Below are 15,051 nucleotides of genomic sequence, written 5' to 3'. Positions count from 1 at the left end.
AAAAGAGAGGGAGGGAGAGAAGAAGAGATAGAGGAGAATGACAGGGCTGAAATGGAAATGGTAGTGGAATGAGAGAACATGAGAGAGAGAGAGAGAGAGAGAGAGAGAAAGAGAGAGGAGAAAGAGAGAGAGAGAGAAGTTGTGAGCTTGAGGGAGAGAGAGATAGGGAGAGAGAGAGGAGGGAGCTTGAGGGAGAGAATAAGATAGATAGCGAGCAAAAAGAAAAGAGTTTACCCACTTTTGACTTCTTGCACGGCTGTGAGTGGGACACCGTAACATTGAGTGCTGAGTGTGCACCTGCGAACCGTTCAACACCTGTCTGTCCTAGCATGCGTTCGCTTTCCTGGGTCTCCTTTTTCTCTCCCCAACCTGCCTTGCAATGACTCACTCTGCCACCGCCACCGATATAAATACAACCACTTCTCAATCTCACTGGTGGTTCGTCACGTCAACCAATCAGGCCTCAGGTCACAGATGTGTGGGCGGAAGTGTAAACCAATCATAACCGAGAGCCGAGGTGTTGAGTCATGTGATTGGTAGTCATGTGACCAGCGTGTAGCCAATAGGCTGAGGAGTAGTGCGAGCAGCTGTGTTTACTGATGCTCCCCTTTATAGAAAGCGACGTACAGTACAGGGGGGAATTTGAACCTTGATCTGCAGTCAAACGCTCTCACCACTGAGCTATACCTTCCCTCTTCTGTCCTGGTCAGGACTGTAGTCCAGCTAGCAGTCTGCTCTGGTCTGTGGACCAGGCACCCTGCCTCGTAGCCACCTTTCATCAGGGTATGTGCTGTGCAAACTAATGTCGAATAACCTTCTTTCTCTCCTCTTCGGCAGGTATCCATGGAGAAGTGATGCCATCCAGGATTGGTTCCGACATACAGACTGCCAACTAAGCAGATAGACAGGCAGACAGGCAGACAGACAGACAGGCAGACAGGTAAACAGACAGGACCATGGATGATGATGTCACAGTCGATCATCTAAGAGTCTAGACCTTGTCGGGATTGGCTAGACCAAGGGGGGGCAGGGCTAAAAGACCAGGTGCAGTTGGAGTTATTTAACCTTGGAGGCGGAGATGAGGAAGGACAACCAGACCAATCACAGGCCGGCTCAGGGATCCACAGGCCCCGCCCACCAGTGATCTCCATTTCAACTAATCACATCCAGCCTTCAGGACTTCCAGGCTGTCTCCCTGACCAGGTAAGGGCAGGAGTGAGTGTGCTTGTGAGTCTGTCTCACACACAGTGAATGTCTCTAAATAAAAAAATAATTCCACCACCTGTGGCCAAACACCAAACCCTTCTCTATGTTGTTGGCGCGGGACTGAAAGTGTGTACGTGTCTGAGTGTGTGTATTGACTGTTTTGTGACCACAAGCCATGTGTGTAGTGATCTGGGTGGTTCATGCCTCAGGTGAGGACGGGGGGAGATGAGATCTGGAGCAGAAGTAACATCATCTCTACCAGCGCACACTGCACATGCTCAGCTGGAGAGGAGAGAGTAGAGGGGGGGGGGGGAGGGGGAGAAGAGAGGAGGAGAGCACATTTTTTGAAAAACCCTTCTCGTCTCCTCCCCACTCCGCTCCTCTTTCCTCTCCATTCCGTTCCCCCCCCCTCCTCTATCCTTCTCTCATCCCCCCTCCTCTCCTCTTTCCCCCCTCCTCCCCCCCTCCCCTCCTCCCCACTCCTCTCCTCTCCCTTCCCCTCCACTCCTTTCTCAAATACAGTTGTGACATCACCTGTGACAGGACAGAATGATGCAGGTTTTTTGTTCCTGTTTGAACATCAACAAGCAACCTGGAGGGGGCAGGGCAATGATGTCACTAAAACCTAATTGGTGCAGCCCAGCAGCCCCTTTCCCGGTTGTTGCTTGTGCTGATCAGTAGGCCCGGTCTCCATAGCAACAGAGGCAGAGGGAGTGAGGGAGCAAACTGCACCTAGCAAGACTGATGTCTTCATATAGCTACTGTAGCACTCACACACACACACACACTCACTAATAGTATCTCTGTCACACACATACTCTCTCTCTCTCTCACACACACACGTATCTCCGTCGCTCACATACTGTCTCACACACACAGATCACACAGATCACACACGCACAGTGCTGACACACAGGTGTGTTTCCCCCAGGCTCATGTCACATGTGTCCCCTGGCTTGTGCTTGTGTTGGTGATTCCCACTAAGCTGGCAGCTGTCTTACTGGCCAGGGTCACACTGGGACGTCCACTGTTAGGAGACCTCACATAATAACGTTTCTAGGACTGAGGCTAAGGGCTGGGGTTTAGTCTGAGGGCTGAGGCTGAGGGCTGGGACTGAGGCTGAGGCTGAGGCTGAGGCTGAGGGCTGAGGCTGAGGGCTGAGGGCTGGGGCTGAGGGCTAGGGTTTAGGTTGAGGGCTGAGGGCTGAGGGCTGAGGGCTGAGGGCTGAGGGCTGAGGGCTGAGGGCTGGGGCTGGGGCTGGGGCTGGGGCTGAGGGCTGGGGCTGAGGGCTGAGGGCTAGGGTTTAGGCTGAGGGCTGGGACTGAGGGCTGAGGGCTGGGGCTGGGGCTGAGGGCTGAGGGCTAGGGTTTAGGCTGAGGGCTGGGACTGAGGGCTGAGGGCTGAGGGCTAGGGTTTAGGCTGAGGCTGAGGGCTGTGGCTGAGGTTTAATCCTAGGAGAGATAGTACTGGGAGCAACTGGACTGGGACTGGTGGGCCTGGGATACACTAGCATGTAGCACGCTAGAACTCTCTCTCCTTCTCTCCTCCTCCTATCTCCTCCTCTTCCTCTCTTTTCTCTCTCCTCTTCACCTTCCTTTATTTCCTCCTCCTCGTCCTCCACCTCCACCTCCCCTTCCTCATTCCTCTCTTCTCTCCTTTCTCTCACCTCCTCCACCTCCCTTCTACGACACCTCTACCTCTCTCTCCTCCTCCTGTTCCTCTCTCCTCCTCCTCCCCCTCCTCCTCCTCCTCTTCCTCCTCAGGTATTTACTCCTCCACAGCACTCGGCGCGCAGGATGGGGTTTCCATGGTAACAGGGAGCCCATAGGGAAGCTGGTAGAGGATCTCTGGTGCAGATGTACAGTCTCTCCATTCAGAAGCACACGCGCACGCGCGAGCGCACACACACACGCTTCTGCCTCCACACCCCCTCATCTTTCGTCAGTGATTCAGGGACCTCTTCAGAATCACACAGTCCAACTGTCATGGAGAGAAAGAGATGGAGAGAGAGAGAGAGAGAGAGAGAGAGAGAGAGAGAGAGAGAGAGAGAGAGAGAGAGAGAGAGAGAGAGAGAGAGAGAGAGAGTAATGGAGTACTAACATAGCTTTCTCTCTCTTTATTTGTCTCTCTCTCCCTCTCTTACTTTCTCTTTCTCTCTCTCTGTCTCTCTCTTTATTTGTCTCTCTCCCTCTCTTACTCGCTCTCTCCATCTCTCTCTGCCCTCTCTCCTTCTCCCTCCCTCTCCCCTCCCTTCTTTATTCCTCTCTTTCTCCCTCCCCCCTTTCTCTTTTCTTCTGTGAACATCTCTCTTCTGCCTCAGTCCAGAAGCCTTTGGACCAAAGTCCCAATTAAATCTGTAGTCCAGGGAACAGCTTTCATTATACCCGAGAAGGCCACCACTACCAACTCCTCAGGGAGTTATGTATGTGTGCGTGTCTGTACCTGTGTGTGTATAAGCTTATTTGTGTTTGTGTCTCTGTGGGTGTGTGCTTGATAGCGTGTGTGTGCTTGTTTGCATGCTTGCGTGTCCGTTATGCAGTGGGACAACTCCTCCAACGTTGTTCATATGAGGTCCGCCCTGTTTGCAGTAATGACGGCTGTTTACAGTCGTGTTCTCCTAGTCAGTACCCATTCTGTCTGGAGACCTGGCAACAGGCTGACATCTGCTTAAAGGTCTCCATTAGGCCCGCACCACATCCCTGTGATCCAAAGGTACAAGCCTGGGCCTGAACCACCTCAGCAGTGAGGACATTGGCTGAGCCACAGAGGAGGAACAGCATCTTATTGGCTGAGACACAGAGTAAGAACAGCACCTCATTGGCTGAACCGTATCCTCTTGGTTCAGGGAGGGTTTCAAACGCAACTCATTGGCTACGACACAGGAGAAGAGCATCTTATTGGCTACAACACAGGGGCAAAGGACGATCCTCTTATTTCCAGTCCGCTCCTCTGCGGTCAGAAGTGCTGACTCTTCACCCCTCAGATCTGGGGGTGGGTGTGGCCCCTGTCCAGGACATAATGACAGAGAGATGGAGAGTGAGTCTAGGGGGCTGGAGAGACAGGAAGGCTGGGGGTGAGGAGGGAGATGGAGAGGGTCATGGAAGGGTAGTGGATTGACAGCCATGTCCCGGTCCCAGACAGCCATAGCATGATTGATATCATTTACCCCTGGTTTAATGATGACCCATCCACCCAGAAGTGAAGGTGACTGTTCTGTCCTGGTGTGGCCAGGTGTGTGTGTGAATATGTAAGTATGCGTGTAGCGTGTGTGTGTGTATAGGTGTGTGTGTGAATGTGTGTGATTGTGTGAGTATGTGTGTAGAGTGTGTGTGTGTCTTGGTGTGTGTGAGTGTGTGTGTGCGTTTAGACTGTATGTGCGTCTGTATTACCAGAGGTTCTGTTAAGGACAGAGTGTGTGGTTAGGTATTGAGTGAGTGGTTAGGGTTTGTTAGAGGAGGCTGCTTAGGGTTGGTCAGAGGAGTGCTTGAGAAGACAGAGAGAGACAGAGGTCGGAGGAAGGACACTTGGGATGTCTGGGTAGTCAGTGCATTGAGATTAATTCTTCTGAAAACATTTATAGAACTACAGGCTGGTGTTGAGATAAGAGGAGTGGTAGGCTGGCTGGCTGGCTGGCAGTTGTCCGTTCAAGTTAATCCCAACTACAGCTTGGAATCGCACAAAGCTGCTTTTTGTGTCTTTCCTGCGTCCGGCTTAGTCGCTCGCGCCCAGATGGGCTGATGGGAAACTAGATGGCCAATACATATTGTTGTCCATCTCTTCCTCTTCCTCTCCACATTTCCATCTCTTCCCCTCTGATGGGGCTCCTCCTCCTCTCCACCTCCTCTTCCACTGCTCCTCCTCTCTGGCTCCTCCTCCTCCACTGCTCCTCCTCTCTGGCTCCTCCTCCTCCACCTCCTCCTCCACTGCTCCTCCTCTCTGGCTCCTCCTCCTCCTCTCCACCTCCTCCTCCACTGCTCCTCCTCTCTGGCGCCTCGTCTCCTCCTCTTCTCCTCCTCTCTGATACCGCTCCCCTCCTTCTGTCCTCCTCTCTGGACTGAGAACATTGCTCCACTGATGGAGAACTGACCTACATGTAGGATTGAGAAGAAACAGATGGACTGTGACAGAGATGAAGCTTGACATGAGGTGACACAGGTGTATGGCAATTATGAAGGAACACTATGGTGAAAATTGACAGCAAAACTGTCACTGGATGTTAACTCTCTCACATACAGTATGTGTGTGTGTGTGTGTGTGTGTGAGTGTGTGTGAGAGAGACAGAGAGAGTGTGTGTGTGTGTATGTGTGTCAGGGGACATGCTTAGAGGGGTGTGAACTGTTTAATCATCCTAGATTACTCCTTAGCCACGCACTCTCTCACGCACCCACACGCACGCGCGCAGACAACTCCTCCTGCATCCTCGTTCTGTCTCCATCCGTTGCTCTGTCCTTCGCTCAACTCTCCTCTTTCCGTAGCGATGCGCGAGGAAAGACACTCCCTTGATTACATTCGTGAGGAATCCGTTTTCCGCACCGGGAAGGACGTTAAATTGCACATCGAAGGAAAACAATGCAATACAATAACTCAAGGTGCAATGCAACAAGATAGGTTACCTGGTATCTCTCTAAAGCATTACCGAACAGCCGCTTTGTGATCGCAACATAATTCTTTTCTTTTTTTCTTGCGCGCATCTCAGTAACCGGACTTGACAGCGCCTTGAATATTTAGTCATGAACTTGAAGCCCCGGATACAGGCTCGCTAAGCAATGGTGTGGAGTTCGTATAGTTTACACTGACACCGACAGCATCTTCGGTAATACCGTGTAGTAGGGTTTTACCGTACGACTTTTAATCTTTGATCTGGCCTTGGTCGTCAGCAAGAGGCTGCTCGGGGATTCCATTATGATAGGGACCCGTGCAGACGCTGCCTCCGGGAGACAAACCGCGCGCTGCTGTGATGCTGCTTAAATCTTCTCCTCCGCGCTCCCCGTTACCGACGGCTCCGGCCCGCGACAGGAATTACAACCGGACTAAGATACTTTACATTGAGCTGCCAAATGGACAATTACTCGAGCCTTCAACGTAAGTGACCCCTTCATCATCATGAACAACGGGACACAATGAAATTGAAATAGACTACTCATTGTCAGTGGTGTAATGTCTGATATTCGGTTTCTCTAAAAACTGTTAATAGTCTAAATGTGGCTGCCTCGCTTTACAGACCGTCTAACGCCCACCCGTATTTAGAAACGAGCTCATCCGCGACTAGGGCAGACAAGAAACAGAGATAGAGATACAGGACGCGCTACCAACCCCATATCTCTCTCTGCCCGCATCCCGGTAGCACGCAGCCTGACATGAGCCCTTTGGCCGATTGGTTCCAGTGTTATCCATGGCTGTGTGTTACTGTATAACGCGGTGGAACGTTAAACTATAAAAAAAACAAGGACATTGTTTTACAGGTGAGGGAAGAGTTCGTGTGGCTGTTGGTTCCAACGTAATGGCATTAGCCTACCTGTAGCCTAGATGGTTTGGAATGATGTCACGATGATGCCATGGCAACTTCATTCTGGACCTTCTGCTGGGAATGTTCTTTGGCTTTGGCTTCACATCTGTTGATTTCCGACGGAAAAGTCTGTTTGCTGTTGGTTATTCCATTGACAGTGTGGTGGAGTCCAGCAGCTCTGGACTTGTGTGTTTCCTGGGACAGTGTTCCCTGTCAAGAGCTGGTGGGGTCAAGCTGTCCTCTGTGCTCATGTCCCCTCACTCCTCCCCATCTCCTCCGTGTCTCCTATCATCTCCATGTCACCTGCCACCTCCACTTCATCTCCACGTCACCTCCACGTCTACAGGTCCTATTGGAAGTCAGACCTCAGTGTTGGCGGTGAATGTGATGCACAGATTGTACGCGTGTGTGTCGGACAGTGTGAGACGAGCAGCGCACGGGCGCGCATTTACAGGCATGTGTGGGCATGTTGGCGTCTTTGCGTGTGCATGTGTGTGTTGGAGGGTCATTATTGCCAGGCTTTGCTGAGCTGTGTATGGCCGTAGGTCCGTCCTGACGCGCTGTCTTGTTCTGTCTGAAAGGACCGTGGCGTTCACTCAGAGAGAGGGAGAGAGAGGGAGAGACTGACAGAGAGAAAGGACGCAAGAGAGAGGGAAAGAGAGGGAGACTGAAAGACAGAAAGGACTCATGAGAGAGAGAGAGACTGAAGAGAAAAGGACTCAAGAGACAGAGAGATAAAGAGGGAGGGAGAGAGAGGGAGAGAGAGGGAGAGAGAGGGAGAGAGAGGGAGAGAGACCGAAAGAGAGAAAGGTCTCAAGAGAGAGGGAGGCATAGAGCCTGAAAGAGAGAAAGGACTCAAAAGAGAGAGAGACTGAAAGTGAAAGGACTCAAGAGAGAGAGAGATAGAGAGGGAGAGAGTGGGAGAGAGAGGGAGAGAGGGAGAGAGACTGAAAGAGAAAAAGGACTCAAGAGCGAGAGAGAGAGAGAGAGAGAGAGAGAGAGAGAGAGAGAGAGAGAGAGAGAGAGAGAGAGAGAGAGAGAGACCGAGGTGGAACAGAGACCCCCTCCCCTAAGGCACCCATTAGGGCCTGAGCTGCTCTCCAGTCCAGCTCATCACTGAGGGAACACAGCCTGGTATTTATACTCACGCTACGTGATGGTGAGCCAGGCAGGGCTGTCACCAACACACCACCCGACGAAACCGACCGTGGACGGAGAGAGACGACCATGGGGAGGTAGAGGAGGGAGACAGTGACGAATAGACAGGCTGACAGACAGACCGGCTGACAGACAGGTGAGTAGAGAGACAGGTGGGAAGACAGGAAGACAGACAGGGTATCAGAGAGGGTTGTTGGATGAGGGGAGGACCAGCCGTTGCTAGTTGAAAGTCCTCGGGGAGGCAGGATCTATGTAGAATGCTGACTGGGCTTTTTCAGGGCAGAATAGTTTACATTCCAGCTGCGTAATTCAGCATAGTACATACAGTAGGTCACATGCAGCCCTCTCCCTCCCTCCATCTGTCCATCCATCCCTTCATCCATCCATCCATTCATCTGTCTTTCCCTATCTCCCTCCTTCCCTCTATCAGTCATTTCCTCTACCAGGTTATATATTAACTCTACAATATTGCTCTAGATCCCTCCATCCATCCCTCCCTATCATCCTTGTTTGACCTATTACAGATGGACATTCTAGAATCCTTACCTGCTTCATCGTTGCGGATTCTCTCCGGTCGCCATGGTGACCGTTGGCATAGCGTCGGGGCCTGAGGGTTGGTGCCATGGTAATCTGTTTGGCTCAGTGAGATGAACAGTCTCTGTTGGTCCTGACGGTGTTCCGCCAGCTTTATACTGAGCCGGGACGGCTTCACCCGGAGCACCGTTAATGCTGACTCTCTCCATTTGTTAGGCCGGACCTACAACATGCCTATTACATGCTAACATAGACACACTCACACACACACACACACACACAGAATGTTAGAGAGAGAAATAACTTGAGAATGAGCAAGAGAGAGAAATAGAGAGAGAGGGGATGTCAAGACCAAAAGTTTGGCACAACCCCTCTGCTGGCACAGGCTACACAGGCAGGAGGGAGAGAGAGGTAGATAGAGAGAGATGGAGAGAGAGACAGAGAGAGAGGGATAGAGAAAGGAGGGAGAGAGAGAGAGAGACATAGAGAGAGGGATGAAGATGGTTCCAGGACTCAGCATGGCTCTGTGTGAAGGTGGGCAGTCAGGCAGGTGAAGGTGACAGTCTGTTGCTAGTAGGACGTACGGAAGCCTGTCTATCTGGTGGGGGGGGGGGGGGGGGTTGGAGGGCGGCAGCGACGCTCCTCTGTTAGCAAAGGCCCCAGGGGGAGCCGTGTTCCTCTCGCCTGTCCTCCTGTAGCGAACAGGAGTGAGCGTCGCCGGGGTCATCCTGTGGATTTGTCCCAGTGTCACCCCAACAGTGATGCAGGTGGATTACATTTACATTTGACCTTTTCTCGAATTTGACAGACCTTGGGATTATGCGTGTGGAACGTACAGCGGAAAATCAAGGATCAGGAGTGCATAGTTCTAACGGTGTTTTGGTGGTCAGAGTCACGGGAAGGGTCTGCATTCGCTGGCCACGTCGCAAGAGTAACCACATCTCAGCTGCCAGGCACAGTGAACACAAAAGAATACGATAGAAAACTACAGTGCATGACATCTCAACAATGACATCTCAAATTGCTGAAGTGCAGTGTAGCCATAGCCAAGGTTGCTGCTGACAGACAGCCCGCCAGGAACATGACTCACGGACGACTTTAGGAGGGTTGCCAGGTTCAGGAGAAAAGAGGGATGGGTTGCCAGGTTCTGGAAAAACGGGGGGAGGGTTGCTAGGTCTGAGGTAGTCAAGCCGACTGATCCACTTCCTCTCTGTTCAGAGTAGACCTGCTGCTCCTGCTTCTGGCTATATCCATTCTGCCATTCCTCCCCCCTTTGCATCCCTTTCTGCCCTCATCCCGTTCCTCTACCACCTTCCTCCCCCTCCTCCCCCTCTTCCCCCTCCTCCCCTCCTCCCCCTCCTCCCCTTGTTCATTCAGCCTTACCTGCCCTCTCCTCCCCCTACTTCTCCTCCCCTTTTCCAAGCACAGCTAAGGCTGCTGGGACTCCTGTGGCAAGGTGACCTAAAACACAGCACCAACAACCAATCAGCACTCTGACTCAACACACGCACCCAAAAAAAAAGACCCTTCCTCGTTCAGATCACCACATGTACCAGTTCTAGTTGGCACCAGCACTAATCTCACTGCGAAGCACCACGCGCTGGCAGACCGGTGACAATGTCTTCATTCAGTGGTAGAGCACTTGATCCGCCGTCAAGTGCTCTACTATTGAGCTACGTACTTGATGTACCTGTAAAGCTGAAGTTAAGGAGTCAGATGGCTGAGCGGTTAGGGAATCGGGCTAGTAATCTAAAGATTGCCAGATGACGTTGTGTCCTTGGGCAAGGCACTTTACCCTACTTGCCTCGGGGTGAATGTCCCTGTACTTACTGTAAGTCGCTCTGGATAAGAGCGTCTGCCAAAAGACTAAATGTAAATGTAAAATGTAAGGGTGTACTGTTAAGACTTTGTCCTTGCAGACTAACAGCTAACAGACCTATGTTGCTCCCCAAAGACCCTTTCCCTCTCCTGGAAGCATTCAGGTAGGACCCTGATGATGCTGTTGCTTGGTGAAGCCCAGGCTAACAGACAACAAAGTTTGGATCTCATGGGACTAGCGCTAACGAGTTGGCTACCATCAGCAGTCTGAGACCAGGATGAATATATCCGGCCTGAGACAACGACGTCATCGAACACAGAAATTCTGAATTTCCAAAAATACGCAAAGGCTCATGGGTAATCGGTTGACGCGTCTCATCCTTCGTATAGGGTGATATACAGTATATGATAGGCTGCTGCTCCTGTCTGGGGGGGGGGGGGCAAGTCTCTGGTCCTGACCTCTTTGAAAAGAGGTTGTTGGAGCTGTTCCAGTTCCTTTTGGCGGAACAAGGAGGCTGAATTAGGTACAGAACAGCTTCTTTCTATTAATCCAACAAGAGGGAGGAGGAGGCAGAGAGAGGGACAGAGAGAGAGAGAGAGAGAGAGAGAGAGACAGAGAGAGAGAGAGAGACAGAGAGAGAGAGAGAGAGAAAGAGAGAGGGAGGGAGAGAGAGAGAGGATAGTCCCATCCCGCCCCCTCTCCTTCTTTGCATCCTGCTCTGCGGCATGGCAGGGAGAACTGGGCCATGCATCCGAGGCTGACAAAAAGAAAGAAACGGACTGGTGTGGATGGGCCTCTACTAGTGATGAGGCTAGCCTCTAACAGTGATGAATCTGGGATCTATGATCAGCCTATTGCGAGCCTCTAAGAAGGGACGGAACTGCCCTCCTTCACAGGGGTGAGGCTGGCCTCTGATTGCAGTGGCGAGGCTGGTCTCCAGTAGGTGAAGCAGGTCTCTAACAGCAGTGACGATACTGTCTGGACTGCGTGAGTGTCTGTGTCGAGGTGTGTAACTATGTGCTTGTGTCACTGTATTCCTCATCATATTAGCTATATGTAGCCAGTTAGCATCCTGGCCATCATCTCTGCTAGTTTGCGATCTCGCTGGCTGGCTCGCTGCCCTGCCGATGCCCTGTCAGTTAGGTAGCCAGTTTGCCAGCTACCATCCATACCTTCTCCCTGTCAATTACTGAGAATGTTAGCCAGCTAACAGGCTAGCTTTCCTGCTTTCCTGTATAATGAATGAGTGACTTCATAAGAACAAGATCTTCCCGGCTGTAAACTCCCACACGCTCTCCGATATGTTGCCACGGAGATCTAGAGTGTAATGTAGAGCTCAGGACATGAGAGAACATACTCTTCTCTTCCTGCGTGGCAGGTTTTCACAGCCTAGGAGGCTCCTGGAATCGTGTCTTGCTGTGCGCAATCTGCTCCGACTAAATGGCGTCAACTGTCTCTTGACCAGGAAACTGGGATTTTGACTCCCAACGGATTCAGCCTCCGACCGATTCGGACCCTAGCTGATAATAACCTCAGCTGATTTGGACCACAACTGATTCAGAGGCCCCAACGGATTTCGAAGTCCAACCGATTCCGATCGACTCCCTCATGGTGTCGTCAGCGCCGTGTCTCGATCCGTGTGATGAAAGAGTGTTCCCACTGAACGGTTGACACCAGACACCTGAGGAGCTACTCGCTTCTGTCGTCAAGCAGAACCGACGGGTCCTCCAGATGTTCTCCACACTGTGGTTTCAGCGAGGGAACACGCCTCCTGTTCCTCAGACGTCACCAGCCCCCGTAAAGCTGGCAGTCAACACATGACTCACATTTACATCACAATTACATTTTATTGATTGAAGCAGACTCCTGGGAACTCTGGGTAGCCCGAACACAGCAGATCCCATGCCAGGAAACATGTAAACCGTGGAACCTGCGTGGAACCTGTTTGGAACCGGAAAAGAAGGCAGAGGAGCATAGGGAGCAGAGGGAGAGATGGAAGGTGGAGAGGGGTAGATGACAGGCAGAGAGATGGAGATGGAAGGTGGAGAGGGGTAGATGGAAGGCAGAGAGAGGGAGATAGAAGGTGGAGAGGGGTAGATGGAAGGTAGAGAGAGGGATTGGGGGGGAGAGGGGGAGATGGAGGGCAGAGAGAGGGAGATGGGAGGTGGAGAGGGGGAGGATGGTAATACACTGACACATGAAGATGACAGGAAGATTGTCAGTTGTGTATTGTATACTGTCATACGGTCGTGTATTGTATTCTGTCATACTGTTGGCGGTATGGGAAAGAGTTATGGAGTGGGCTGTGTTCTCCTGAACCTAATCTCTATGTAACTCCAGTATAAAGACGCCTGGTGTAGGCATTACTGTACGTCAGAACGTGTAGCTGGGATGGGAAGACTGGAATAAGTACAGTCTGTACTTAGAGTAGAGTCTGCAAAGGTCCATGATGCAAAGAAAAATTCCGGAATATTCCTGACGTACAATCACAGACGCAAGTCATAGCACTGGGACATTTTTTATATCTGGAGCAGGGCCATATTTAAAGAAAAGATTGCGTGTTTTTCTATTTTTAGATAGAGGTCCAAACCTGTAGTTCCAACCTTGTTGTGTGTTCTCTGCTGCTGAGGGATGGTGAGGGGTTTCGTCTGACGGCAGGAAGCTCGCTAACGCCGGCTCCTCTGAGGGCTTCCGTACTCTAAGCCTGTCTCTCCCCCTCACCCCAGTAATCTGCTATCATCCACCACCGAGCGTCTCCCACGGCGACCGCTCCGTCTCCCGCGGTGACCAGCCGTCCTCTCCGTTTGATCCCTTTTTAACATTTTGGGTTTCATCATTTCATTCCGTGGTAAACGGTTTAATACATGCACCAGGTCAGGATTCACCCATTCTTATTCCACCAGGCACCTGAACGTGTGCAGTATCGATTGGCCGATCGATTGAAGAAAAGGTTTGCGTGAAATCTCGTTGTGTGACCGTTAGAGACGGTTGCCTAGGAGTCGTACCCCTCCATATACAGTTGCATTGCAGGGTGTGACTGAGAGGCTGAAGCTGTTGGAATCCGGTGCCCTCTAATGCAGATTACTGTAATAGCCGTTCCTCTCTCTTTACAGACCTCTTTTTTCTCTGTCTCACCCTTTCTCTCTGTCTTAACCCCTTTCTCTCTCTCTCTCTCTCTCTCTCTCTCTCTCTCTCTCTCTCTCTCTCTCTCTCTCTCTCTCTCTCTCCCCTCTACCTTTTCCCTCTCTCTCCCGCCTCTCCACTTCCTACCCTCCCCCCCTCCCCCCACTCTCTCACTCTCCCCCCTTCCACTCCCCCTCCTCCTGCTCTCTCCCGCTCTGCATCTACTCGTGGCCTGACTCTGGATCTATATATACAGTAGCAGAGCCCGAGAGCGCTGCATGTGCAGACAGAAATGCCAATCAGAGGGATGTATAGGCAAAATGTTAATCCAGGGAGGGATGTACATTTAGAGGGAGAGAAGGGCTACCTCAGGCCTACGGCTGCGAGAAAGAGAGAGATAGATGAGGTGCATTTGAAAGATCGTAGACCATAAAGAGGGTGGGTGAATTAGAGATATTGTTGAAAAGACAGAGAAATACAGATATATATTATAAGTGGACAGAGACGGTGGAGATAAAGGTGGAGTAAGAGACAGAGAGAGGTATGGAAGGAGATGGAGGCACAGATTGAGAGACGTAAAGAGATATAGGAAGACAGAGAGAGGTCCAACACAGAGGTAGAAAGATAGAGATACATTTGCAGAGAGAAAGAGGTAGAGAGAGGTAGAGAGAGAGGAACAGAGAGAGAGAGAGGTACAGAGAGAGAGGCACAGGTGGAGAGAGAAAGAGGTACAGATAGAGAGATACGGGAAGAGAGAGGTACAGATAAAGAGATACAGGAAGAGAGCGGTACAGATAGAGAGATACAGGAAGAGAACGGTACAGATAGAGAGATACAGGAAGAGAGAGGTACAGATAGAGAGATAGGGGTAGAGAGAGACTCTGCCTCTCCAGACTGCGTTGCAGAACAGGGAGTCTCTGCAGTCTGTTCGTGCGTCAGGCTGTTTCCATGGCAGCCCGAGCAGAACTCTCTCTCCCAGACCGTCCGCTGGTGTCCTCCTCTTCGCTGCTGGCTTCACCCTTCTGACTTCCTGCCTCCATGCTGTCGTCTTCCCGTGTTCCTGTTACTGACTTCCTGTCCGCGCGCTACTGATTTTCCATCTCCCCGCTGCTCTCTTCCTGCCTCCACATGACTGACTTCCTGTCGCAATGCCCCCGACTTCCCATCTCCACGATCCATGTCCTTACGGCAGAGATACTGCCAAGTACAGCCTGAGGGACCAGCAGATACAGACCTGCTTTGTGTTGGAGTGTGTGGAAGCGACTGTGACGGATTGAAGCCCTCGTCGAACATGACCTCACTGATACTTCCAACTCCCTCCTCCCCCATCCTGTCATCCTCCTCCTCTCTCTGCACTTCTCCTCTCCTACCCCTGCCCCCCCTGCCAACCACACCTCCTGTGTGGTGGCCTCAGCCTGCTCTGTGTGTGGTCACTGCTGGCGGGCGAGGGTGGTGCGTACAACCCAGCTGCTGTCATGCCTGCCCCATACTCACCTGTACCCCAGCACACGCACACATACGCACACTCACATTCAGCATGCCTGGACCCAGTTCACCTGTCCCCTCCGCTCTAAAGATAGGATGTAAACAGAGATGCTGTGAAACCGTAGGAGAGGAGAGGAGATGAGTCGGAGTGGAGTAGAGGAGGCAGAGGGGAGAGAGAGGTGAGGGGGAGACGAGGAGAGGAGCAGAGGCGTAGATGAGA

General features: G+C 51.7%; 1 protein-coding gene across 1 annotated transcript in view; it reads left to right on the top strand.

Annotated features, from left to right (window-relative positions):
• The first annotated feature begins 5,699 nt into the window (after nt 1-5,699).
• lrrc7 (leucine rich repeat containing 7) overlaps nt 5,700-15,051 on the top strand; it is a 30,751-nt gene continuing 21,399 nt past the window's right edge. The window contains exon 1 of the mRNA XM_047015292.1: nt 5,700-6,288. Coding sequence (XP_046871248.1) covers nt 6,264-6,288 — 25 coding nt within the window. The 5' untranslated portion in view covers nt 5,700-6,263. The remainder of the gene's footprint in view (nt 6,289-15,051) is intronic.

Source organism: Hypomesus transpacificus, unplaced genomic scaffold (genome assembly GCF_021917145.1).
Source record: "Hypomesus transpacificus isolate Combined female unplaced genomic scaffold, fHypTra1 scaffold_297, whole genome shotgun sequence".
Classification (NCBI taxonomy): Eukaryota; Metazoa; Chordata; class Actinopteri; order Osmeriformes; family Osmeridae; genus Hypomesus; species Hypomesus transpacificus.
The sequence above is the reverse complement of the archived record's forward strand: the minus strand, read 5'-3'. Positions and strand labels throughout refer to the sequence as shown.